This window comes from Ambystoma mexicanum, chromosome 1q (assembly GCF_040938575.1).
Source record: "Ambystoma mexicanum isolate Mex_15411 chromosome 1q, UKY_AmexF1_1, whole genome shotgun sequence".
NCBI lineage: Eukaryota > Metazoa > Chordata > Amphibia > Caudata > Ambystomatidae > Ambystoma > Ambystoma mexicanum.
The window spans coordinates 239,605,789-239,630,173 of record NC_090922.1 but is presented as its reverse complement, the minus strand read 5'-3'; the positions used below and the strand labels follow the sequence as shown (position 1 = coordinate 239,630,173).

The following is a 24,385-nucleotide window of genomic DNA, read 5'->3' as shown; positions in this document are numbered from 1 at the left end:
AAGGGCTTTTTTCAGTTCCCCTCAGCCTTCAAGGGAAAGAAGGCATGACACACCCTTTCGGGTCCACGTGTCTCCGGTGGGGGCAGGCTTGCTCTCAATGCAAATTGCTGGCACCCAAATTTTGCGGACCCCTGGATCCTCTCCGTACTATCGATGGGTTACTGCCTACCCATCCCAGCCTCTCCTCCCCTCCACAACAGGTTGGAACAGCAACTATTTTGGCGGAGACCCGATCGCTCATAGAGAGCCAGGCAGTGGAGGAAGTTCCAGCATCCCAGTGAGGCTTTGGCTTCTACTCCAGGATTTTCGCCATTCAGAAGAAGAACCAGGCGGGCCTGAGAGTTGTGCTGGACCTTTCCACCCTCAACCTCTCCTTACCCCTGCAAAAGTTCAAGATGGTTATGCCAGCTTTTATAGCAGAGCCCTTGGACAAGGGAGACTGGATGTGCTCCCTAGACCTGAAGGACGCGTACCTACACGTCCCGATTTGGCAACCTCATCGTTCTTTCCTACGGTTCAGGATCATGGGCCACCATTTCCAATACAAGGTCCTCCCGTTTGGCCTCAACTCGGCCCCCAGGGTCTTTACCAGACTCATGAACACTGTAGCGCCCTCCTACAGAGAGCAGGGCCTCCACATCTATCCATACCTCGATGACTGGCACGTCAGGGCTACATCACTGGAGGCGGTCCACCACTCCTCCCATACCCTTATGAACACACTGTACGACCTGGGCTTCTCGCTCAACCTCAAGAAGTCACAGCTGCTCTCTACGCAGACTCTGGAGTTCCTGGGACTCATTTGGGACACATGCTCAGAGAAGGTCTTCCCGTCGGAAGACAAGATCTCGACCATCAAGAGGGCCACTGTCCACTTCCTCAGCAGAGAGGGGACCTCGGCTTGGTGGTATCAACATCTCCTGGGTCTTCTAGCAGCGGTGCCACTAGCCAGTCCGCACACAAGACTAAGGATGAGAAGGATTCAGCTGCACTTCGCGCCCTCATGGAATCGGGGACGGGGCTCTCAATCCGAAATGATCATCGTTCCTCCATCTCTTCTGCCGGTCGTAACTTGGTGGTCCAGGGACTGCAACCTATGGATGGGCAAGCCCTTCCGGCCGCCTTCTCTGCAGGCCACCATCACCACAGACTCCTTGCTCGAGGGCTGGGGATTCACCCTGGATGATCTCTGGGTCCACGGCACCTGGACTAGACAGGAGCCGGAATACCACATCGATTGGTTGGAGCTGAACACCATCTGGCTAACCCTCGGAGCATTCCTACCACTTCTCAAGGGCAAGGTTGTCCTGATCCAGACCGACAACTCGACCAGCATGTACTACGTCAACAAGCAGGGAGACACCAGATCCCCTCCTCTGTGCAGACTGGCAATCAGCATGTGGGAATGGGCCTTGGAAAACGAAATTTACCTCTCGGCAGTCCACCTTCCGGGGCAATCAGACCTGGACCGGACAGGCTGAGCAGGCTGGGAGAGGACAATTAAGAGTGGCAGCTAAACAACCTTGTTATTCAGGAGATCTTCAACAGGTGGGCCCTCCCCCCCCAAGTGGATCTCTTTGCCACATGGCACAACAATAAGTGCCCCCAGTTCGCATCCTGACAGGGTCAGGGCCCCGGCTCTCTGGGTGACGCATTTCACCACCTCCAGTGTACTGGCATGAAGGCCTACGCCTTTCTGCCCACTCCCCTGATCCACAGGGTACTTTGCAAGATCAAGGAGTCGTACCGGCTCTGCATCATTCTGATTGCTCCACGGTGGCCGGCCAGACCATGGTTTTTGGAGCTCCTCAGCCTCTGAGGTGCCCCCGATACACCTCCCGACGGGCCCAGCACATCTTCTGGCGCAGCAGGGGGGCAGGATCATCCACCCCGCACCAGGGAAACTAGCTCTCGCAGGGTGGTACCTGAGCAGGTAACGCTTCGGCACCTTAGCCTCTCACAGGCCAATCTGGAGATCCTACAGGGTGCCGGGAGAAAAGCCACCAGGGCCCAGTACAAGTGCAAATGTACCAGGTTCTGCCTCTGGGCAGACCCCAAGGGAATTGACCTTTGGCCTGCAATCTGGATGACGCGCTCTCTTTTTCGGCGCATCTCGCTCATTCGGGTGTACAGGTCGACACCTGCCCTACATACCTTGCAGCCAATGGGGCTTACAGGAACTCGGAGGAAGGCATTTTTTCCTCCTCCAACCCAATCATCAAACAGCTGACCGGTCTTGCAAGGCTCTACCCGCCCATCAAGAGACCGCCCCCAGTGTGGGACCTGAATATAGTCTTGGGCGCCCTGGCGCACAAACCATTCGAGCCAATGGTGTCCATGGACATTAGGCTGCCCACCATCCAGACGGCCTTACTAGTCGGTCTTACCTCGGCTTGCAGATTTAGCGAGATTCAATCGCTGGTCGCCTCTGAACCCTATACCACCTTTCACAGGGACAAGTTAGTCATGCGGACGCATCTGGCATTTCTGGCCAAGATTCCATCTGCATTTCACTTGAACGAGGAAATGGTCCTTCCGAAGTTCTTTCCCGATCCCAAGGACGAAGCACAGAGAGTGCTGCACTGCCTGGAAGTCAGGCGTGCTCTGAAATTCTACTTGGACAGTGCCAGGGGCTTCCACAAGTCGCACGCCCTGTACGTCACATTCGGTGGCTCGAGGCCAGGATATCTGGCCTCAAAGGCTTCCATATCTCGCTGGATGGTCTCTGCCATCAAGGAAGCGTACGAGGGCCAGCACAGGCCACTCTCTGCCAACATGCATGCCCATGCAGTCGGGGCCAAGGCAACAGCCATCGCATTCCAGCGCCATGTCCCGTGGCAAGTTATAAGCAGGGCGGCCATTGGGCCTCACCCTCGGCTTTTTGCAAGCATTACTGTTTGGATGCCGGCTCTAGATCTGATGCAGCTTTCGGACAGGTGGTTCTCAGGAACCTATTTGCTTAAGGAGGATCTCCTCTCCATCCTGGAGCTACAATCAGTTGTAATCCCCCATACAGTATGGAGGAAAGGGGACAGGACGTAAGAGTAATCATAAGTTACTCACTGTAGTGACTAACATACTCTTAGTCCATAGTCCCCTTTCCTCCATACGTCCCACCAACCTCCCCCCTAATAATACCGGTGTCATTAGGCAATGTTAAATCTATTGTCGACGCGTCAATGGGGACTGAGGTGTGGCCCCGGAGGGCTGAGTAAGGGCAGCGCATGCTCCCTGTGCCGCGCCGCTAAATTTAAAGGGGGAAGAAGATTTTTTCTGGTGAAAAAGGTTCCGTCTCCTGTCCCTTGGAAGGGACACCCATACAGTATGGAGGAAAGGGGACTATGGACTAATGGACTAAGAGTATGTTAGTCACTACGGTGAGTAACTTAGAATATTTTTACAAAACAAAGTGTTTCAGTGTTTATTTGGATCATTTGTATTACAATTTAATTTGTACTGATTTCTACTGCCCTCTCTCCCTCCTAAGATAAGCCTGGCTGCTCTGTATATTCTACCATAAACTCAGGTGGTACAGCCTTATATTAAACGTGGAGTCGTGTGCTGCCTCAGTTGAATGGTTTTACTAAGCCCTTTGTTGGACTTCAGAAAAACTGTCCTAACACTCAGCCTCCTGGCAATAGGGACCCAACCTTTGGTATACGTCTGAACTACACAGGTTGGTAGTTGGTAGTTTGGCTTCGCAGCCAGGCTTATCTCGAGTGGGGTCAATGTGAGCAGTAGTGGAGTTGCACAGAGATTCACAGTGACAAGTATTCAAACAAACACTGATTCACAAGGTATCTTGATAAAACAAGTATTAATTTATTTACCAGTCATTTAAACAAGTCGTCTTCAGAAGGAGCAATATAAAAGCAACACTTAAATACACTTCAGAAATGCGCACTCTTAGGTTTCTCAGAATCAGTAAAGACCCATTGGGGATGGCACACAGTTCCTACACCCTCAGGTGACTTAAATAGCTTGGAACTGTGGACATTAATATATTACTGTACATTCAGAGTAGGCTTTTGAGAGTGTCAAAGAAAAGGTTATTAGAACAAACAAGAGATCAGAAATATTCTTTAGGCAGGCAAATCCTTTTTGACCCCAGCCCCCCCCCCAATGCGGAGTAAGTTAACCCCTTCCTCGAAGGATAGTTGCAGCACAATACAGAGGAGAGAACAGTCATTCGGGGAACCAGGCTGAGCCAATGTCCATGGGCAAAGGTCTATGTGGACTGAATCACATCTTGCAGGTGAGTAAAAGTCTTTGCACAATGTTTTTGGTGAAAAAGAAGAATCAACTGTAGGGCCAGGAGACTTGTAAAGTAGAAGAGCAAGAAAATCTACAATGATAGGTAAGTTCTCTCAGACTTTACAGTACCTTTTGGTTGAAGAAAAGATGCAGCAGATGACCTCTGTTCCTGTGCAGCTCTGCTGATCCTTTTGTTCCTGGTCCTCCGTCGTGGGGACAAGAGGGAGGACTTCTGGGGACTCCTGCACCACAACGGGACTGGGTTTGAATGTTCAAGCCAGGTAGCTCTGATCATAGTCCAACAAGGGAGCCCACGTGTTCATAAATTGGTGACGTTTGCCTTCCTTTGCGGCTGTAACCTTTTCCAACACCAGCATGTCCCACACTTTAATCCACCACAAAGAGAGAACAGGACCCTCTGGGGATTTGCAGCAGCGAGCAATCGTAATACATGCAGCCAGCAATAATTGAGTAATTAGTTTCGCCCGCTCCCCAGATTTAGGATATACCTCTTTACTCGCGGGTCCCCAAGAGTGAAGTTTCAGGACACATCGACAGCTTGGTGCCAGTGATGGATTCACTAACAGTGACAATGGTTTCCCAGAAGGTGTAAATAAGTAGACCGTCCCACTACATATGAAAGTATGAACCTTGAGCCCGGCATTTTCGCCAGCAAGTGGGAGCGATTGAAGACTGAAAGTGGTGCAGTTGAAGAGGGGAGTAATACCAACGAAATAGGAGTTTAAAGACACATTTGTTGTTGGTCGCACATCTGGAGCAACAGTGGTTTCTATTCCAAATGTCTAGCTACACTTGATCCACCAGTGGGTAGCCTAAGTCTGCCTCCCAGGAGCTCATGTAAGATGGGCGCTCAGGTAGCATATAGTCTATCAGGACCCCTCCAGGCTCTGGTACCTCCGTCAGTTAACTATTGGGCTCTAGGCTTGTGTTACGTTGCGTCTCTGGGTGTGTGATCCAATGCTGAAGCTGAGCATATGAAAATCTGTCTGACTCCAAGAGTTGTAATGTCACTTTGAGTCTTCAAACGATCGTGGATGAGTCCCCTCAAATAACTGGGCTAATGTTTGAAGACCATTGTGTTTCAAATTTCTAAAGGCATCTGGATGCAAACCCGGGGAGAAGGCAGGGTTGTGAAAAATCGAGGAGAGTGGGCCCATACCTCTAGAAATCTTTTCCCTTTCAGAGCCCCATCCCATGACTTCAAGGTAACTTTTGAAGAGAAGAGCAAATTCTGCCAGCATTTTCGTAACATTTGGGAGACGAAAGGCAGGAAACGAAGGGGAAAGTGGGAGTTTGGATTGTTCAATCTCAGCCCATTTCGGTAGAGGGGAAAGGGACAGCCACATCAGGAGATGTGAAATTTGGGTGGCTTCCAAATATTTATGTAGATTTGGGACCCCTAACCCACCCAACCGGGCGCCTCCCATCACCACCTTCATAGGGATCCGACTTTTTGCCTCGCCAAATAAATCCCAAGATCTTACGTTGGAGACGGTCTAATACATTTTTCTGGATTTCCACAGGCAGGGTCAAGCACATATAAAGGAGGCGGGGGGAGTAAATTCATTTTAACTGCCATAATACGGCCCATCTGTACAGGAGGGTCCTTGACCATCCCATCAAGCTTTCTGCCATCTGTGAACTCTGACTCAGAGACTGGAACAAAGGAACAGACGACCGTGTGAGATTCACAGTCATCGTTATTACAGGTTACAAAACGCTCTGGAATGCGCACAGTCATTCTGCCTCCCCCTTCTTATATAGGCCTTTTTGAATTATGCAATACCCTCTTGCAAATTCAGGATGCATATCTGATGGGTCCTTTTAGCCAGCGAAAAGCCCTATCTTTTGGTTGGGTGGCTTATCGGTTACTCATCAAGCCCACATTAGTTAATACTTGGCAAACACTTGCTGACTGACACATAGACTGATGAGTTTATTTTAGACCCAGCGGAACACAATTGCACATCCTTCAATTCCTGCCAAAAACAATTAGTTATCACTTGTCAACTCTTATCTACTCTTCAAGGTCTGCCAAGATTTTGTCTGTTTCTCATACCTTGGAAAAATACATAGCTCAATTATGCTGGCAAGTAATGCAGCTGTTCTGTTAAATTGGTCTTCCAAAGTACATCTTGCCCTTTTCATTAGGACTGTTGTCTAGTTTTCTTGCCAGGTTTTCAAAATTAGCCTCCCAGACATACGCATCTTACAGTGAAATGCTGCCAAAGGCTTCCTACTGTATCTGCATGAGTCAGGAATTCCACGCCTGCCCTTAAAACACCATTTTGTGCTTGGCATTCATTTTGAAATATATCCCAGTCTGCCTACTGTGCTATCCAACGGTGAGTCAATTTACTTGTAAGCATTTTTCACCTTCTATCTCATTTTCATAATCTGTTTTTTTACATATTCATGATGTGTGTAATACCCGAGGCACTCTTCACTTCCTGGGTCATTCTAACCCAAAATATGTGTCGCGCCACATGAACTTTTTTATCTTCAAATAAAAGCACTTTAATTCTTATTTCTGCAATACTGCAACCATTGATCTGTTTATCATGTTATCTGTACTCATTTGGGTGGGGGGCAGAGGGGCCGGCACCCCTCTACACATCAAAGAAATATCCTGATTCACCCATTTTTCCAAATCTATTTCCACCGTCTTATTGGGCCGGGGGGGTATTAGCCACAAATACATCTTTAGGTGAGGCCATGATCCAAACCTCCAGATATTCAATGGATTTGGTATTCCACCAGATTGGACAGAGATTGAAAGGAGCTAATATCCTGTAGGGAAGACCCACCCCCAATGCCTTTGATTTCCCATAATTTATTTTGAATCCCGCTGCTTGGCCAAGAGATAGAAGCTCCTGAAGGGCCACTTGATGGGAGGGGTGAATATTAGTTATCGAAAGTAACACATCATCCGCATAGAGAGAAACCTATGTGTAGAGCCCCGAATCATGACCCCTTGAATCTGAATTACTGCGTGTGCGCTGAGCCAAAGGCTCCATAATCAGAGCAAATAAGAGGGTGGAAAAGCGGCATCCTTGTGTCCTACACTTGAGAGGAATCGGGGGCGTTTGATCACGGTTTTCCCAGAGTAATGTATTCGGGGAGATGTAGTTTCATTTTTCGGAAATGGGGCCCAAAATGGAAGGCTTGCAAGGTTAAATGCATAAAGGTCCAATCCACCCTCTCAAATGCCTTGGTGGCGTCTGATGCCAGAAGGGCCAATTTTCTTTGGTTCATAGTAATTGTCTCGATCAAGTTCAGCGCTCGCCTAATGTTATCCCCAGTTTTCCTTCTCAGAACAAACGCTGTTTGATCCGAATTGATTAATGCTGGAAGAAATGGAGCCAAATGATAAGCCAATATTTCAAATAGATATTTGCGTCTATATTTAGGAGTGAAATCGGCTTATAAGAGGCTCAGTCCTTAGGATCTTTCCCAGGCTTCAATAGCAAAATAGTGGTGGAGGTTTGCATAGAGGGAGTAATGGTGCCAGTTTCTCTAAAGGAGTTGAAGAGTGCCGTCCAAGGGGACAACAGCTGGCCTCTAAAGAGTTTATAGAATGTAGTTGAAAACCCACCGGGACCTGGGGCTCTCGCCTTCAAGGACTTAATGACCGCATCCACTTCTTCCAGCTGAATCTGGGCTTCTAAAACATCTGTCTTCCCGGGGAATGTGTTGCAAAACGACTCCTTCAATATATCTTTTTTGGAGCTGAAGTGACTGACCCGATGCTGTCATTGTTTCCAAAAAATGAGCCTTAGCTAGCTGGAGTTTAGCTGCTTCCCCATATTGTATTGCCCCTTGCTGATCCCTAAAGGCCTATACTAGTGTTGTGTTTTTTTAGACTGGGCTAATTTACTTGCCAATAATTGGTTGGCTTTATTTTTCGCATAATAACCTTGTTACGTCATTAACACGGACTGGGCCGTCTCCTCAGCATAATTCACCTCGTTTATTTTTGGCAATACGGAGGGCTAAGTGAAGTTTAGGGGATCAACCTTTCTTATGTTTTCCTTCAATCTCAGAAATGGCTTGTTCTTACTGGATTCGGGTCTGCTTTTTCCGCTTTTGATAGGCCGCTGTGTGGGCTATTAAAACTCTCCTACTTACTGCCTTCATAGCATCCAATGTTGTAGACGTGAGTTCAGTAGGATTTTCCCGGAAGTAATCCCGTATTGCTTGCGCTACCCCATCCCTCGTGGCCAGATCATTTCAAAATTGTCATACAATCGCCCCTGAGGTCTCGGATGGGGGCTGGGTGCCAAATTCGGACCCGCAGGAGGACTGGGGTGTTATCGGAGAGAATCCTGGGCACAATCGAGACCCATCAATGAATGGCATAAGTTGGGGTGGGGGGGGTTACTAAGATTGTCTATGCGTGGCGAAGAGCGGTGGACATGAGAGATGAAGGTAAAGTCTCGCTCTTCTGAATGCAACACTCCAAAAGTTCACCCCCCAGAGATTTGAAAATGGAGAATACTCCAAGCAATCTTGAAATCCTTAGTTGAGGGGTCATGTGTTTTATATTTGATGGGGTCCGGGACCCTGTTAAACTCTCCCCCAATAACGATCTGGCCCTCCAAAAAGGGGATGAGTGTCACCTCTAGATCTTTGTAAAATCGGACATGTCCTTTGTTGGGAGTATACATTGAGACTAGAGAGTACAACTGCTCCAACAACCTACCTTTTACTCCCAAAAGATGGGATTCCCGGGTCTCGTATAATGTTCCAGTTCTTCAAATTCGGTGTCTTTCGCTAGTAGGACCGCATGTTGCCCATAGCTAATTAAAAATTGCGTGATGCTTCTTCAATGTTTGGCTCATGATGGGAAACTTTCTGAGTGAAAGCCACGATTCAAGTCTGTAGCAGGAGTTTTCCTGTATTACAACCTTTACAGACCCTCAACCAGGTGGACTGCTGCATTTTTGTCTTATTGCTCTCCCCTTCTTCCGTGGCCTCAAGCAAGGAGCCCTCTTCTGTTTGGTGAGGAGGAGCTCAAAATCCCTTCTGCATCTTCCTAGCTAGAGATGGTGCGGAGAGTTCCCTTTAAACATAAATTGTAAAGCTGTGGGAAGTAACCATTAATATTTAATGTTCTGATTCCACAAAAATAAAGTCTGTGCCCGCAGATCTTTTCATTTTTGGTTTGTGGCAGTTACTCAGTCTTGAAAGATCTGTAGAGGAGTGCCCTGGAATGTTAGTTCATCTCGGGTACGGCCCACTGTCAAAAGTTCTCCCTTGGTAGTATACACATGGATCCGAGTGATGACATCAGGAAAGGAATCTGGGGTTCAACCTCTGCGAGTGCGCAATCTATGGATGCCGTCAAGTAGGAGCATCGATTTGTCGATGTGACAAGAGTGTGAAGAAAATCACCTACATATTCACCCAAGTCCTGGTCCGAGACCGATGTAGGCACTCCTCGAATGCACGAGTTGTTCCTTTGGCCCTGTTCTCCATGTCTTCCTGCTTGTGCTCTAATATATCACTCCTTTCTAAAATTCTGATCTTTTGCTGCATGTCAGTCATTGTGGTTAAATGCTCCAGGATGTGCTCCTCACTTTCCCCCACTCTTTGCTCCACTTCCACAACTCTCTGATCTAACCTCTCCAGTTTGGTGGATATCTCGGACATACTATTCCGAAACTCTGATTTGATATCCAGCATGAAGACTTGAATATCTTCTTTAGTAGCCAGCTGACCAATAAGACACTTGTGGGTCTGAGATGGAGATTTCACCAGGTCTGCTTTCTTTTCTTTGTCTGACATTAGTATTGTGTAAATGTCTGCCTTCTTTTGGGATTTTGATTGCTTCGACATGTTAACTCCCAATACAGGGGCTCCCCTGCCCGGCAGATGTTGAATCCGATTGATATGTGCTGCCCTCTCTAAATTGCAACCAGTCCAAATGATTGCAGAGTCCAACACCGCAATGGTGGAGGCTGAATGAGGATCCCCAGCAAGTGTGCCCCCAGTAGGGGAAATATGCGTTTGTCAATAAAGGGAGAGGTCCTTACTTCATTCCAGAGACTGCAGCCCATAGAACTCTCACTCCAGCAAACCATGTCATTAAATATTCAGTTAGATCAGGTTTCCCCCACCTTTGGGCTATTACTGTGTGCGTTCAATGTTGTGCCTGCTGGTCAGGTGGGCTGAAGGAGAGCCAACACTTGCTCCAGGCAATCCGAGCACCAAGACTGAGAGCTCAGCCCCTGAGGAGTCCGCTGAGTCGCTGCGTCCCCCAGAGGATGAGCGCGAAGCAAGAAAAGAGGAGCAGGCTCTCCGCTCACTGGGATCAGAGCCGTGCCACCTGTGAAACGGACCCCCAGTATTGTCCAATGTGGCTGTTAGCAGTTATGAAATGCCACAGCTGTAAGTGGCACATAAGCGCCTTGTTGGCTGTCTTCCACTGTGGCCCGGGTCCCTTTGCCACTCCAGCACTCCTACTAACGTTGAGATCCCAGTGTCTGCGTCACAGCAGCTGTCCCTCAGACTTTCCCCCACATTGTTCTGGCCGAAAGGTTGAAAGCGAGATGTGAGAAGCACCAGGCAATTAGTTATAACATGGGCTCTTTGCGGAGGCCATCAGCAGAACGTTGCATCGACAGCGCTGCTGGCCACGCCCCACTCACTGTATTTTAAAAGGGTGATGGGCTACTAGGCATGGCTTTTAACCATGCATATTGATATTTTTAAATACTAATCGACCATTAGCTACGGTCTTTGGTGCTGGCCAGTGACTCCAGCCTTTGTCATGACCAAGTGCACAGCCTAAATTGTTAAGGTAATCAAGATTTTCATGAGCTAACTTATAAATGTTTCCAATTCCATTATTGATGTAATCATTTATATACAATGTAATTGGTGTTGTCATCAGTGGTGTGATTTGTAATGTCATAACTGTTCTCATACAACATGTAATTAGTGATGCCATCATTGTGGTCATAGGCTGTGCAACATGGGTTACAAAGTTAAGGTGACTTTTGCTGAATTTCAGGGCGTTTGTGGCATTAAATGTTCACCTTAACGTCCCTGCAACTAAAGTTTTTTTTTTTTTAATTTTATGCGTTTTCTTATTCCATAGATTTTTAGAACTCTTGCAGACCACTTGCTTGGTCTTCGCCAATGGTCAGTGGGCACATCCTTTGACTGTGCCCACTGACAGGAGGGGGAGGTCTGTGTGTGTGTATTTTGCCCTTGGGGGGAGTCACTCCCCTGCCCTTTGTCTGCCTGAGTACCTGAATGGAACGAGTGCCACATGGGGGTCTTCTGGCTGTTCTGATTGGACAGCCACCTGCCCCTTTCTGTAAACTGCTGAGGGATTGCAGTGGAGTGTGTGCTGAAACGGAATAAAAGGTGAGGTGAAAGGCAAGTCGACCATTGGAAACTGAAGTAACTGAAGAAGACGGCCAGAGATGCCTGCAGACCCTTTGCAGCACTGTGAAACGACCACTGGTGTACGGACCCAGTTTTTCTATGCGACAGGCGAGCTCCGAAGACTCCTCCTTCCCTTTGGCTGGTGGGTCCAACCAGCTCTGAAACTAATCTGAGCCTTCTCCCAAGGTGCTGTCCCTTTCCAGAGCCCCAGACCGCGAATACCATAAGACCTCCAACCCATTTGTAATGCAGCTTTTTGCAAAGGCCTAATCCGTCCAAGTCTTTGCTGAGCTCCAAGTAAACCTCCAGAGACAAAATCCGACTCATGCAAGTCCTCTCACCACAGTACAGGACTCCAGGAATCGAAGATGATTGACTGGGCAAATCGTGTCCTTTTATGGTGCTGCAGAAAAGTCACCAAAACTGCTGACTGACAAGAGAAGCTGAAGAAATCTGTGTCAAGGGTCCTCTCTTGAGACTGCTGCTGAGATATCCAGTTCTGAGTCCTGCCTTGTCACCAGACCAAGGAATCCAGAGACCAGGTCCGTTGCTGCTGCAGAGTCCAGCCACAAAAGTTTCTTCTAACCTAAGGAACTGTGGGTGAAAAGGTATTGTTTACCTAAAAAAGAAGTGTCGCTCCAGATTGTTGGAGTGCACAAAGAGGTATCCAGGGTGTATACTCTTACCTCTGACCCAAGCTGTTGGCTTGTGCCCCCTTTGCCAGTCCTTTAACAGGGTCTCCACTGTTAATTCTTCTAGCATCCTTAACTGGAGACAAAGTATCCACAGGAACCTTTGCTGTTACGCTGGTTTGTTAAACTTTGAGCCCTCTCCATACTGACTTTTGCATAGAGTTGGGGATCAGACTTTTAAAGTTTTAGTTTGCTGAGAAAATGCCTCTAGAACGTTAAGTTCTGCTACTGTTTGACAAACCTATTTTTTTCCTTCCTTAAAGACATTGGGCCTCATTACACGGAACGCGATAGGGGATTTCCGGCACCAGTAATCCCCTACCGCCTTACTACGAGGTCCCTTTGCGGGACCCGATCTCAACGGCTGGTTTTAACAGCTGTTAAGGAGCGGGCCCGCAAAGGGATCTTGGAGGCAATTACGGTACCGCAATTTGCGGTACCGTAATTGCCGCCTTCCCCATTCCCATTGAGCCCTATGGGGGCTCAAAAGGGAATGGGGAATTACCGCCCCCACTCACCTTGGAATGTGGTGGTAATTCCGCCATTCACCATGGATGACTCGGTACGGTACCGGCAGCAACCATGGCGCTAATAGCGCCATGGTTACCGCCTACTGTGTAATGAGGCCCATTATCTTATGTGGTTTTGCTAACTAAATACAATTACTGTATATCTTTGTGCGTGGTCATAATGATGATATAGTAGAACTGTCACTGGTGTCAAACTATGTATCAATTTTACCACAAAAACTACCAACAGCCTTTTGAAAGTATCCGGGAGGATAGCTCAGGGGCAACTAGTTTGTCTTGAAAGCAAGACAACGCATAGCAACACAGGTTCGAATCCCGGGCTCGCGCTTAGAAACTGGTCTTGGTATTAAGCGCTTTATAAAAGAACAATTATTATCCTGTGTGTTAGTTAATGGATTAAGCTTTGTTCAGTTTCTTTGTCGGGTGTTTCTCCCAGTGGTCGACTCTGCCTCTAGTCCCAAAACCCTCACCTTTTAAGCAGGTTTCTCCCATTCATGCACAGCCTAAACTGTCAATCACACAGCAGGCAGCAGGGAGGCTGTCCTGAAAAGACAACCAGCCAGCCAATCTGGACTGGTTGCATTCAGGCGTTCCTAGAGACAAAGGACAGGAGTTTTCGGAACCTCCCTCACATCCTGCTTTTCCAGACACACTGGAACAAGAGACAGGCTTCAGGGTTGAAGCCTGCCAAAGGCAAAACTAACAAAAGGGCTGAACTCACCCCACGAGTAAAACCCAAGAAAGACCTCACAAATAGAAAATGGTGAAAAAAGACTGGGGCCTTTTTAACAAAATGCTCACCCATGGGTGCTACAGTGCAGCTGAGGATTCAGCCTGCGTTTGGAAAGCACAATCATAGGAAATCTAAACCACTGCCACCAGCCATTTAAAGTAGTGCGTGTAACATAACCAATGTTACATGAGAATGTAGGAGAAGGGGCTACTAGGTAACCCCCCCAGCACTCCAAACAAGATTGTGTGTGCTGGAGCTACAAAGAGAAAAGGTAAGTAAAGTCAATTTCACTTTACTATTCTTGGGGACAATAGTTCACACAAGATAAGGTATTTAAACCTTATGAGAAACTAAAGGATTTCTCAGGGGCACTGCACTGAAGGTACTGTGTGTAACAATACAAAACATAGATTCCTATGGAGTTTGTCATACTCCAAAAACAGAGGAAACCTATCATCCAAATCACATCAAAACACATGAGAGAGTGAGAAAAAGGTCTTGCTCGCTCCAGGCTTAAAATTAAAAAGACATAAATTCCTGCAAAAGAGCTGGGGGTCTCTAAGGTGGGAGGAATTAAGCACTGAAATGAAAATTCTCCCCAACAGTCATTGCAAACCCCACATCTACCCAGCACATACCCTTCCCAGCAGGAATGTGTTTTGGGACTAGACAGTCCCAAACCCAATCCTGGCAGTTCCGACAAACAAAGGCACTTACCTGGGATTCCAAGCTGAATCGTGTGTTAGGCTGGTTTTTCGTGGTCGGACTTAGAAAAGCCCATCTATGGTTAGCCAGGTTGTTCGCAACTCCAGTTGAGCAAAACCACTCTTGAGTAGCTTTGAACAATCGGCAAGGCTGAACTAAGGAGGAAGGGGTACTGTTGTACGGTAAAAACTTAGCTGAAATTATAAGAAAAAGACCCACACAGGTAAGTTTTAAACATAACACTTTATTACAATGCTACACCAAGACGCACTTTAAAAATTCCAAGGTAAGTAACTTTTCTTAAGTACATACACAACTCCCATTTAGGTAATCCAACATTGTGGAGTGGGAGTTTGTGGGGGTGTTCTGTATTAACACGTTTCTACCCTCCTGAGAGTGAAGCTGAACTGCTTTTCTAGCTACCAACTGTGAAAACCGAGAACTTTGCGAGACTCTGTGCGCATACTGTACTGGTTGTTCTTCCCAACACTTTGCCCATGGGTTTGTGGACAGTCTCCTAACAAGACTTATAGGTATTTTGTTTAGTGGGGGAGGTGCCTTTTGGAGGTACACTGAAGTTTTTGGAAAGGATATGGCAGATAATGGCAATATATATATATATTTTTTTTAAGGGGGTGAATTGCACATTCGTTCGTGGAGCTCTTAGTGCAAGCGGTTGTTGTGTGATCATCTCAGAGAGGGCTAAGTGGTACAAGAGTGTTATTAGGCATATGAGTTGAATAGACCCACAGTATACTTGTAGGTACACACATGGTCTTCAGAGTATTCACGCAGTAGTATTGTGGGGGGCACAGTGACTGGGTGGGTAGATGTAAGGGAAGGTTTAGGACTTGTAGAGATGTGTTTTGGCTTTTTACAAATTATGGAAATTGGTGGACTTCCTGAAGGGTTAAGAAGCACCTTCTGTTTTCGTTTGGTTGCACACAACCAAATTGCGTCTTAAGACCCATGGAGGTAGCCACTTTTCAATAAATCAGTAACATAAAGGCATGTTTGTTGTATCTGCCATCTATATACGCCTATACAAGTTTAATTTTTCTCTTTGGAGTCATATTTGTAGTTTAAATATGTTCTGTCAATGCAGGGTGAAGAGGATTTTGAGACTGTAAACAACGATGAGACGCCAGGACCTGGGTATGGATACCTTTTTATTAACTACTTTTGCTAAGAAATTGCCTTGGTCGTTGTGGAATTACTGGTCTGTTCTTCTGTTGAAATCATTTAATCAGTCTGAACTAGATGATTGTCATGAGTTATTGGAGAGCAGTTTTCTTGTTTGTGTTTTCCTGTTTGGTCATATGTAACACCATTAGCTACTTGATTTAACGTTTACTGGAATTTCCTTCTGCAATTTGTGTATTAAAGAAAGTAAAACTATGAGGTATAGTTGAATGCTTTTCGAGTTGCCTACCCATTAAGATTTGCTGATTTCCAAGTAAAAGGAACAAGAGTATTGGGGAGCATTTTCATTTTAGTCTCCAATTCCTCTCTCCTTAAGAGTCCCAGCTCTTTTTCTGGACTCAGGATTTTTTTGATTTTTACCTGGAATGAGTGAGCCCTTTTTTCCTCAGTCACCCATGTGTTTTGGTCTGATTTGGTTTCTGTGTGTGTTTTGATTTAGGAGTCTGACAAACTCCCTAGGCATCATCTTTACATTGTGACACACTGCACCTTCAGTGCAGTGACACAGGGAAGTCGCTTAGATTTCCCAAAGGTTTAAATACCTTCTCTTGTTAAAAGTACTGTTTCCAAGAGCAGTAAAGTAAAATTGACTTTACTTACATTTTGTAACTGTCTAGACCCAGCACACACTATCTTACAATAGGGTGCTGGAGGGGTTACTTAGTATCCCCTTTGTCAAGTTTCTCATGTAACATTTTTATGTTACCCTTTCTACAGTTAATTTCTGGTGGCATTACTTTTTTCTACCATTGTGGGTTTTTACCACTGGCTGCGTTCGCAGCTGCAGTAAGGCACCCATGAGTGCCCAGTTTGTCAAAATGGCCCAGTCTTTTTTTGCCATTTGTTGTTGGAAAGGTCCTTCTTGAGATTTACTCTGTGTGCCAAACCATGTTTGGTCCCTTTGTTCGTTTTCTTTGGCAGGATTCACTGGCAAAGCCAACTTCTGGTTCCAGCATGACTGGCAGGGGCAGGAAGTGAACGAGGTGACCGAAACTCCCTGTGCTTAATTCCCCTTGGTTGCAGGAATGCGCACAAAGGTGATTGGCCGACTGGCTGTCCTTGGGGGACAGCCACCCTGCTGTGTGATTGACAGCTAGGATGCAGATGAATGGGAGAAACCTGCGTAAAAGGCAAGGCTTTTTGCTTGGAAGGCAGTCGACCACTGGACGAAGGAATCCGAAGAACTTGGAAGAGATGCCTGCTGTAACTCCTGGACCGTTGGTTTGCCTGGTGAAGCCCTGCTTCTGTGCTGAAGCTCTGAATTTGCCTTGACTAGAGAAGCCCTGCAAGGACGACTTCTCCCCTTGAGTTGGTGGGACCAATCCACTCCAAAGTGAGCCCTTCTGGACATCCTCTCAAAGCTGGCTGTACGTCTGCTGCTCAAACCGAAGTGCCAGGGAGAGGAACACAAGATTGAGTGCGTCACTTAAGTCGGACCCGATCTCCAGGAAGATCCTCGAATCCCAGGAAGCAGGACTGTCCAAGCCTGAGCCACCTCAACAGAGTGCTAGACGCCAGTTGCGAGGAAAGTCCAAAGTGGTATCTGAGAACCGCAGTGGTGCTATTTACTGAGGCGCGAGGAGCTGAAACCGCTAAGTGCTGCTGAATTGAAGTTTGTCCTTTGCTGTTGCTGTCGGTCCCATTGCAGAGCAGGTGTCCCCAGAAGTCCTCCCTTTTGTCCCCACGACTGAGGCCCAGGAACAACAGGATCTGCAGAGCTGCACAGGAACAGAAGCCAGCTAGAACCATTTCTTCTAACCAAAGGTACTGTAAAGTCTGAGAGAACTTACCACTTGTTGTGTAGCCTCACTTGTTCTCAATTGAGACTTGTCTTGGCTGCTCTTGCAGAGTTGCTTGCTTTTTTGCCCCTAACAAGCCTCTCAGAATCAATATTCTACTTTTTCTACAAAGACTTCTAAAACATTGTGCAATATTTTTACTTACCTGCAAGAAGTGCTTCAGCTCACCTAGACGTTTGCTGACTTAACAGTGGCTGTCCTGGCTCCCTGAATGACTCTTCTCTTCTCTCCTCTCCTCTGACATTGTGCTTTACCTGTCCTTCCAGGAAGAGGTTAACTTACTTTGCATTGGGGGTTCAAAAAGTACTTACCTGTTTCAGGATAATTGTGTGATCTCTTGTTTTATTCTAATAACCCTTTTTCTTTGACACTCATCTTGGTATTGCTCTACAATGTACCAGTGATATATTAATGCCCACAGTGTCCTAGTTATTTAAGTCACCTGAGGATGTGAGGGTGTAGGAATTGTGTGCACCATCCCAAATGGGTACTTGTTAGTTTAGAGAACTAGAAGTGTGTACCCTGGAGTGTATTTGTTTGCTACTGTATATTGCCCTTTCTGAAGGAGGCTTATTCAAAGAGTGTTTAATAGTTTAATCAAGAAACCTTGAGTGTAAGTGTTTATTTGGATAATTGTCACCGTGAATCTCTGTGTAACTACCCTACTGCTCACATTGACCCCTCCTAGAGATGAGCCGGGCTGCCCAACCACACTACCAACCTGTGTAGTACAGACTTATACTAAAGGTTGGGATCCTATTGTCAGGAGGTTAAGGTTGTTGTAGTGCACCCCTAGGGTACTGCACCAAATCTTGCCTAACAGGCTAGTGCAGGCCATGTGTGCTGCAAGCCAGGAAGTGGGATAGGACTGGCAGGACCCAATCCACAAACTGGTTTCAAGGTGTCTAGAGTGTATGCATGGGTTTGCCCATAGTGGTCCCTGATTGGACCACTGCTGCTGGGGTGCGTGTGAAGGGCAGATCTTCCATCAGTTGGGCTGAGCTTCTGTGCTCACCTGGACTTGAGTATGAGTAGTCCTGCAGCCATTCTTCGGAATTCTGATGAGGATCCAAGTATCCTGTGCAGACAAAGCAAGACCTCTGGACCTGTCCTGAAGAGGCCTGGGGACCAACTCCTGCTGCTGTCCTGGTGGAGCCCTGTCTGGCTACCGATCTTAAAAAAGACCCTTGTTAGCACTTAAACCCCTTGGAATGGTGGGAACAACCAGTCTCGATGTGGTCTTGGTGCCCTGCAGTTTGGAGTCTTCGGAAGCATTCCTGTGCCATCCAGTTGACTGACTAACTCCAATTTGGACTACTCTGGTAGAAGCATTGCTGTTCAGCGTTTTGACTCGGAACGTCAGGAGTCTTCAGCTTGTCCCATAAGTCACCTTCCTTCGAAGTTTCGATGTCCCAGCATCACAGGTCTGGAACTAGAAGGCTTCTTACTTCTCCAGCATGGAGTCTGGCATGGATTCACATGCTCATGAATATTCCCTGTCAGTCCTCGGTAAAAGAAAAATCAGTTTCATTTCTGAACTGCCTTTCTCTTCTAAACCAATCACTAAGCTCTGGGTCATACTGCCCCTAGCCAATGACTGCCCTCTACCTAAGCCCTTTTTTCTCCGCACATTCAAGTGTTGGGGGTCCTCATACTTATCTCTCGAGCTTTTACTGCGTTTTTCGCATTTTGGAACAGTTGCTCCATCGATCAACTTTCTAACGGTGACCCGTTTTTCGGATTCTTCAGTGCCCCTCAAGGGTGAATTTCGTCGAGTTTCTTCTTGGAGGCTTCCAGAAAGATTCTTCAAGGCCTGCACCGCGTGAAGCATGGGGGACGAGAAGGATTCCCTCCTCTTTTCAAGCTTTGTACCGACTGCGGTCTGCAGAATGTTTATAAGGACGATAAGCATTCCCAGTGCCTTTACTGCCTTTACCCAATGCACATGGAGGAAGATTGTGCATTTTGCCGTTAACTCTCGACTCGCACTTTGAAGGATCGGCGTGGACGGCTGAAGGAGTGGCTACAGGCCAAGGCCTATGCACTGGGGGAGGGAGGTGGGCGGGGAGTGGGGAGGGAGCCCAGGAGCATGCCTCTCCCGGATCCGGAAATGCTGAGCAAGCTTCCAAGTCCTTTGAGTGCAGCCCTCCTGCGGGGGTCCACCAAAAGGCTAAGCACCGCAAGTCCACTGCCGCCGGCCGCGCAGTTGCAGTGGGCTCCTCTGCGGCCAGGGCGCGTCTGAGGTCTCTGGCGACTTCCGTCACCAGTCAACGCTCAGGATCTTCGTTCAAGAGGAAGTCGGACCATCCGGGCAGACTCGAGGTGGTCCCAGAGACGGCCAAGGATAAGTCCAATGCCAGCCTGCCCTTACCGGAGAAGGCCAAGGGGGATTGAGGCTCCGACACTCCCCCCCCCGACCCCCCCCCCCAAGCAGGGCAAGGCATTCGGGATGACCACAAGGGCCAAGCAGGACAAGGGATCGGTCCTGACTGTGAAGGCCCTGGTACACCCGACGAAGGCTCTGCCTTCCATCGAGGTGTTGGTGGCATCCCTTTCGAAGGCAGCGGAGGCGGATCCGCAGGGCGTACTTCCGAAGGCAAGAATGTCCCTCCCTGCCAGGAGGGAGTCTTCATTCCAGCCCATTGAGAAGATCCCCGGAAAAGAGGATGCCGATAATTTCTTTGAGACCGTCCCCTCTGGATGTGAAAGGGAGGCGGGGTGGCGAAGAGGTCCTCCAGGGCACCCATATCTCCTCGGAGGAGCTCACCTACCTTCAGACCATCCAGGAAGGGGATGGCAATGATGGAAATGTCAGGGGAAGAAGTTGGATGCTATGGGACGGAGAGTTATCCACTCAGTGGCTACAACCATCAAAGCCGCCAACGCCCTAGCTATTGTTGCTTGCTACGACCGCGAGCTAGGGTTCAAGCTTGCTCTTCTTTTGGTCTTCCTCCCCAAAGACAAGAGGTCGGAAGTGTTGGAAATTCTGCAAGAAGGCGAGGTGGTGTCAGACCACGCCATCACGGTGGCCACGGACATCGCCGATGCGGGATTCTGCCAGATGGGCAACAGTGTTTGCCTTTGTTGTGGTTGGCTCAAGGCCACCAACTTTCGACAGGAGGTCCAGACAAGGGTTTTGGACATGCCCTTTAACCGAGCGAATAATTTTGGGAAGGCTGTAGATTAGTCTCTACAAGCCATCAAGGCGCACACAGACACGGCACATGCCCTGGGCACGCTACATCAGCGACGGCTGTCCTTTTGACCAGGAGATCAGTCTCTCCTTGCTTCAAAGGGTTACGGCGTAGGAAGACTACCGCCAACCCTCCCAATCCTCTGCCCAGGAGACCAATAGGGGCTGCTCCAAGACCTCTGCAGGAGGATGCCGTTGTCGCCAAGGACCCCAAGGCGACCCTTCTACTACCAAACAGGAATGAACCAGCCGGGACATCTGGTCCCCACCCGTGCACCCCGATGGGAGGCCGGCTGGTGAACTTCATCAGCATGTGGAAGACCATCTCGACTGAATGTTGGGTGCTAGACGCTCTTGCGCACAGATGCACTCTAGAATTACAGTGGACCGGCAGGAAGACCACGTCTCTCAACTGCTGTTGGAGGTCCGAGCCATGCTAAAGAAAAAAGCGATAGAGCTAGTTCCAAAGCAGATCCAGAGTGTACTCAAGGTACTTTCTTGTACATAAGAAGAACGGTGGCTGGAGGCCCATTCTCGACCTGCGATGACTGCACAAATACAAGTTGTGAAAGGTCACCCTTCAACACGTTCTCGGACAACTGGAAGAGGAGGACTTTCCGTTGTCGCTGGACCTGGAGGATGCTTACTTCCACATCCCCATTCACAAGGGACACCGCAAGTTCTTAGCTTTGTCGTTCAAGGGGTGCATTACCAATACAAGGCCCTTCCCTTTGGGCTGAAATCGGCACCCAGAGTCTTCACAAAGTGCCTTGCTCCGTTGGTGGCCCACCTACGACTGCAAAGGATTCATGTCTACCCCTACTTGGACGACTGGCTCATCCGGGCCAGATCAAGGGAAGTCGCCGTCGACCACACAGTGAGGACAGTTCGCTTTCTGCCAGATCTGGGGTTCTCTGATGTATGCAGAGTCCTGCTTGACTCCATCACAGGATGCTCTATGCCTGGGATCCCGTCTCAACACTGTCATGTTTGGCAGCACTGTCGGAGTTGAGGATAGCGGCCATCCTGGGCAAGGTGCAACGGCTGTTGGCATTGAAAATCACCAGGGTGAGGACCATCAAGTCTCTGCTTGGCATGATGTCATTGTGCATATACTTCATCCGGCTCGGCAGGCTACGGATGCGCCCACTGCAGGAGTTCTTCGACACCCATTGGATCAAAATGTCGTGAAGCTTCCAGGACAGGATCACGCTCGACGAGAGCTTCCGTCGGGCGATAAGTTGGTGGGGCGTGCCCTCATCTGTCTGAAGGCATGGATTTCCAGACCCCACCACAACAGGAGACTGTCACGATGGACGCCTCCCTGCAAGGATGGGGAGCTCACACCAGAAGCCTTCATTCCAGAGGCCTGTGGTTGCCAGAGGAGAAGACGTTGCACATCAACGTTCTGGAACTACGGGCAGCGTTTTGGGCTCTCAAGTCGTTCCTTCCATCCCTTAAGGGAAAGGTGGTGCGGGTCTTCACAGACCATACCACCACGATGTTCTACATCCGGAAGCAGGGGCTGATCGCCAGCGCTCTCCATAGAGGCACAGGACTTATGGCACTGGGCCGTCGCCCAGGGGATGTTCCTCATTCCTTTTCACCTGGCAGGAGTAAAGAACACAGTAGCCGACTCGCTCAGCAGGGAGCTTCGCTCTTGCCACGAATGGGAGCTTCGGCAGGACCAAGTGGACCACCGGTTCAGCAGATGGGGCAATCCCCAGATCGATCTGTTTGTGACGGCGACGATCACCATGTGCCGGAGGTTCGCCTGCAGGTTTCCCCAGTCTGGGAGTATGGGGGACGCATTCTCATTCCCCTGGGACGGCCTGTTTCTGTATGCGTTCCCTCCGTTGCTGTTGCTTCAACTCCTCAATCACCTCAAATAGTCCCGGTGCAGGATGATCCTCGTTGCAACAGCATGGCCGAGGCAGATCTGGTACCCAGACCTTCTCAGCATGTCAGTGTCCCCTCCAGTGAAGCTTCCAGTGGTCGCAGATCTTCTCGCCAGGGAAGGAGGTGCAATTCTGCACTACGACCCACGATCGCTAAACCTAAAGGCCTCGATCCTGCAGCGCTGGAATTTGGGGTTACGATCTACCGACGGACTGCAAGAAGGTGCTTGCCAAAGCCAGGGCATAGTCTGCTCTAAAATGCTACGGACATGAATGGAAGAGGTTTGCGGTGTGGTGCTGTGCACAGATGATTACCCTCTAAGAGTCACTGCTCCGCAGGTGCTACCATATTTGCTGTCGTTGGCCACAGCGGGACTGGCTCATACCTCCATCAAGGTTCATCTGGCGGCTATCTCCCGCTACACCAGATCTCCAGGACGGTCATTGTTAAGGTCAACACCGTCTGGTTAAGAAGTTAGTCAAAGGACTGTTCTGTTCGTTCCCGCCGGTGAAGGCTCAAGCTCCGGTGTGGGAGCTCAATGTGGTACTACCTAGGCTCATGAGCCCCCCATTCGAACCTATGCAGACAGTTCCACTGAAGTTCTTGTCATGGAAGACTGCGTTCCTTGTGGCCATCACTTCTGCACGATGGGTAGGTGATATTCAGGCCCTATACCCTAAGACACCTTACTTGACTTTTCGCGAGACAAGGGTTTTGCTCCGGACGCAACCCTTCTTCATGCCCAAGGTGCCGTTGGACTTTCATCTCAACAAGCCCTTGCTGTTACCTGTGTTTTTTTCCGACGTCTTCATCGCTGGCTGAAGGGACTTTGCACTCTATGAATGTGGCTAGAGCGCTGAAGTTCTGTGTGGACCGCACTAAGAGTTTCCGGAAGACGTCTGGGAACCATGGGAAGGCCCTGTCTAAGGCTTCCATTTCCAGGTGGCTCTCCGGCTGCATCCCCCATTGTCACCGGTTGGCAAACCACCCGTTGCCTGGCCGTTCGAGAGCCCATTCGACCAGAGCGAACTCTGCTATAAGGCGTTCCGGTTTGGTGTGCCCATGCTAGATATCTGCAGAGCTGCTATGTGGAGGTTGACGCACACCTTCTCGAGATTCTACTGCATCGACAGGGATTCCTGGGAGGAGTCCGGAGTTGGCAAAGCAGTGCTGCGCAACCTGTTCGCTTGAAGGTCAGCCTGGTGAGGAAGTAAGAGATGCTTATGGTGAAACTTGACACCTCCCGTGGTTGTGAATGTGTGTACTGCTATGTATTCTTTACTCAGGAGCATGTGAATTCATGCCCGACCCCATGCTGGAGAAGGGACAAGTTACTTACCTGTAAACTGTTGTTCTCCAGCATGGGTCTGGCATGGATTCGCATGCGAATACTCTGCGGCTCTTCTCTTGTTCCTACTGGCACTTTACGTGCTACCAAATCTGAAGATGGCTGCCAAAGGAGAGGCTTAGGTAGAAGGCAGCTATTGGCTGGGGGTAGTATGACCCAGAGCTCAGTGAATGGATTATGGGAGAAAGACAGTTCAGAAATTAAACTGGTTTTTCTTTTTCAGAGGATTTCCAGCCTGACAGGGAATATTCATGAGCATGTGAATCCATGCCAGACCCACGATGGAGAACAGTTACAGATAAGTAACTTGTTCCTTCCACGACAACTGACGCCTGCTGTCGCTGTGCGTCGATGAACTTCTCTGAAACCTGCTTTCCCCCATCTCCAAGTGCCTTGACTGCATCAGTGTCTGCTGCATTGCTCCTGGGCCCAACCGGAACATCGCTTGCACCCACAGCTCGTGGGCTTCTTCAACCAGAACCTTTGGCAGCAAAATCTGGCTGAAGCTACCCTACTTTGACCTGCCAAATCTGGTGGTGAGTATTAACCATACTTACCGGTACCCCTATCTCCACCCTTTATAGGTTTGTGTAGAACTTTGATTGGCTTACCA

The 24,385-nt window shown here is 48.6% G+C and overlaps 1 protein-coding gene across 1 annotated transcript in view; it reads left to right on the top strand.

Annotated features, from left to right (window-relative positions):
- Positions 1–24,385, top strand: part of PPP1R12C (protein phosphatase 1 regulatory subunit 12C) — a 1,339,157-nt gene that overhangs the window by 953,675 nt on the left and 361,097 nt on the right. The window contains exon 17 of the mRNA XM_069638043.1: positions 15,436–15,485. Coding sequence (XP_069494144.1) covers positions 15,436–15,485 — 50 coding nt within the window. The remainder of the gene's footprint in view (positions 1–15,435; positions 15,486–24,385) is intronic.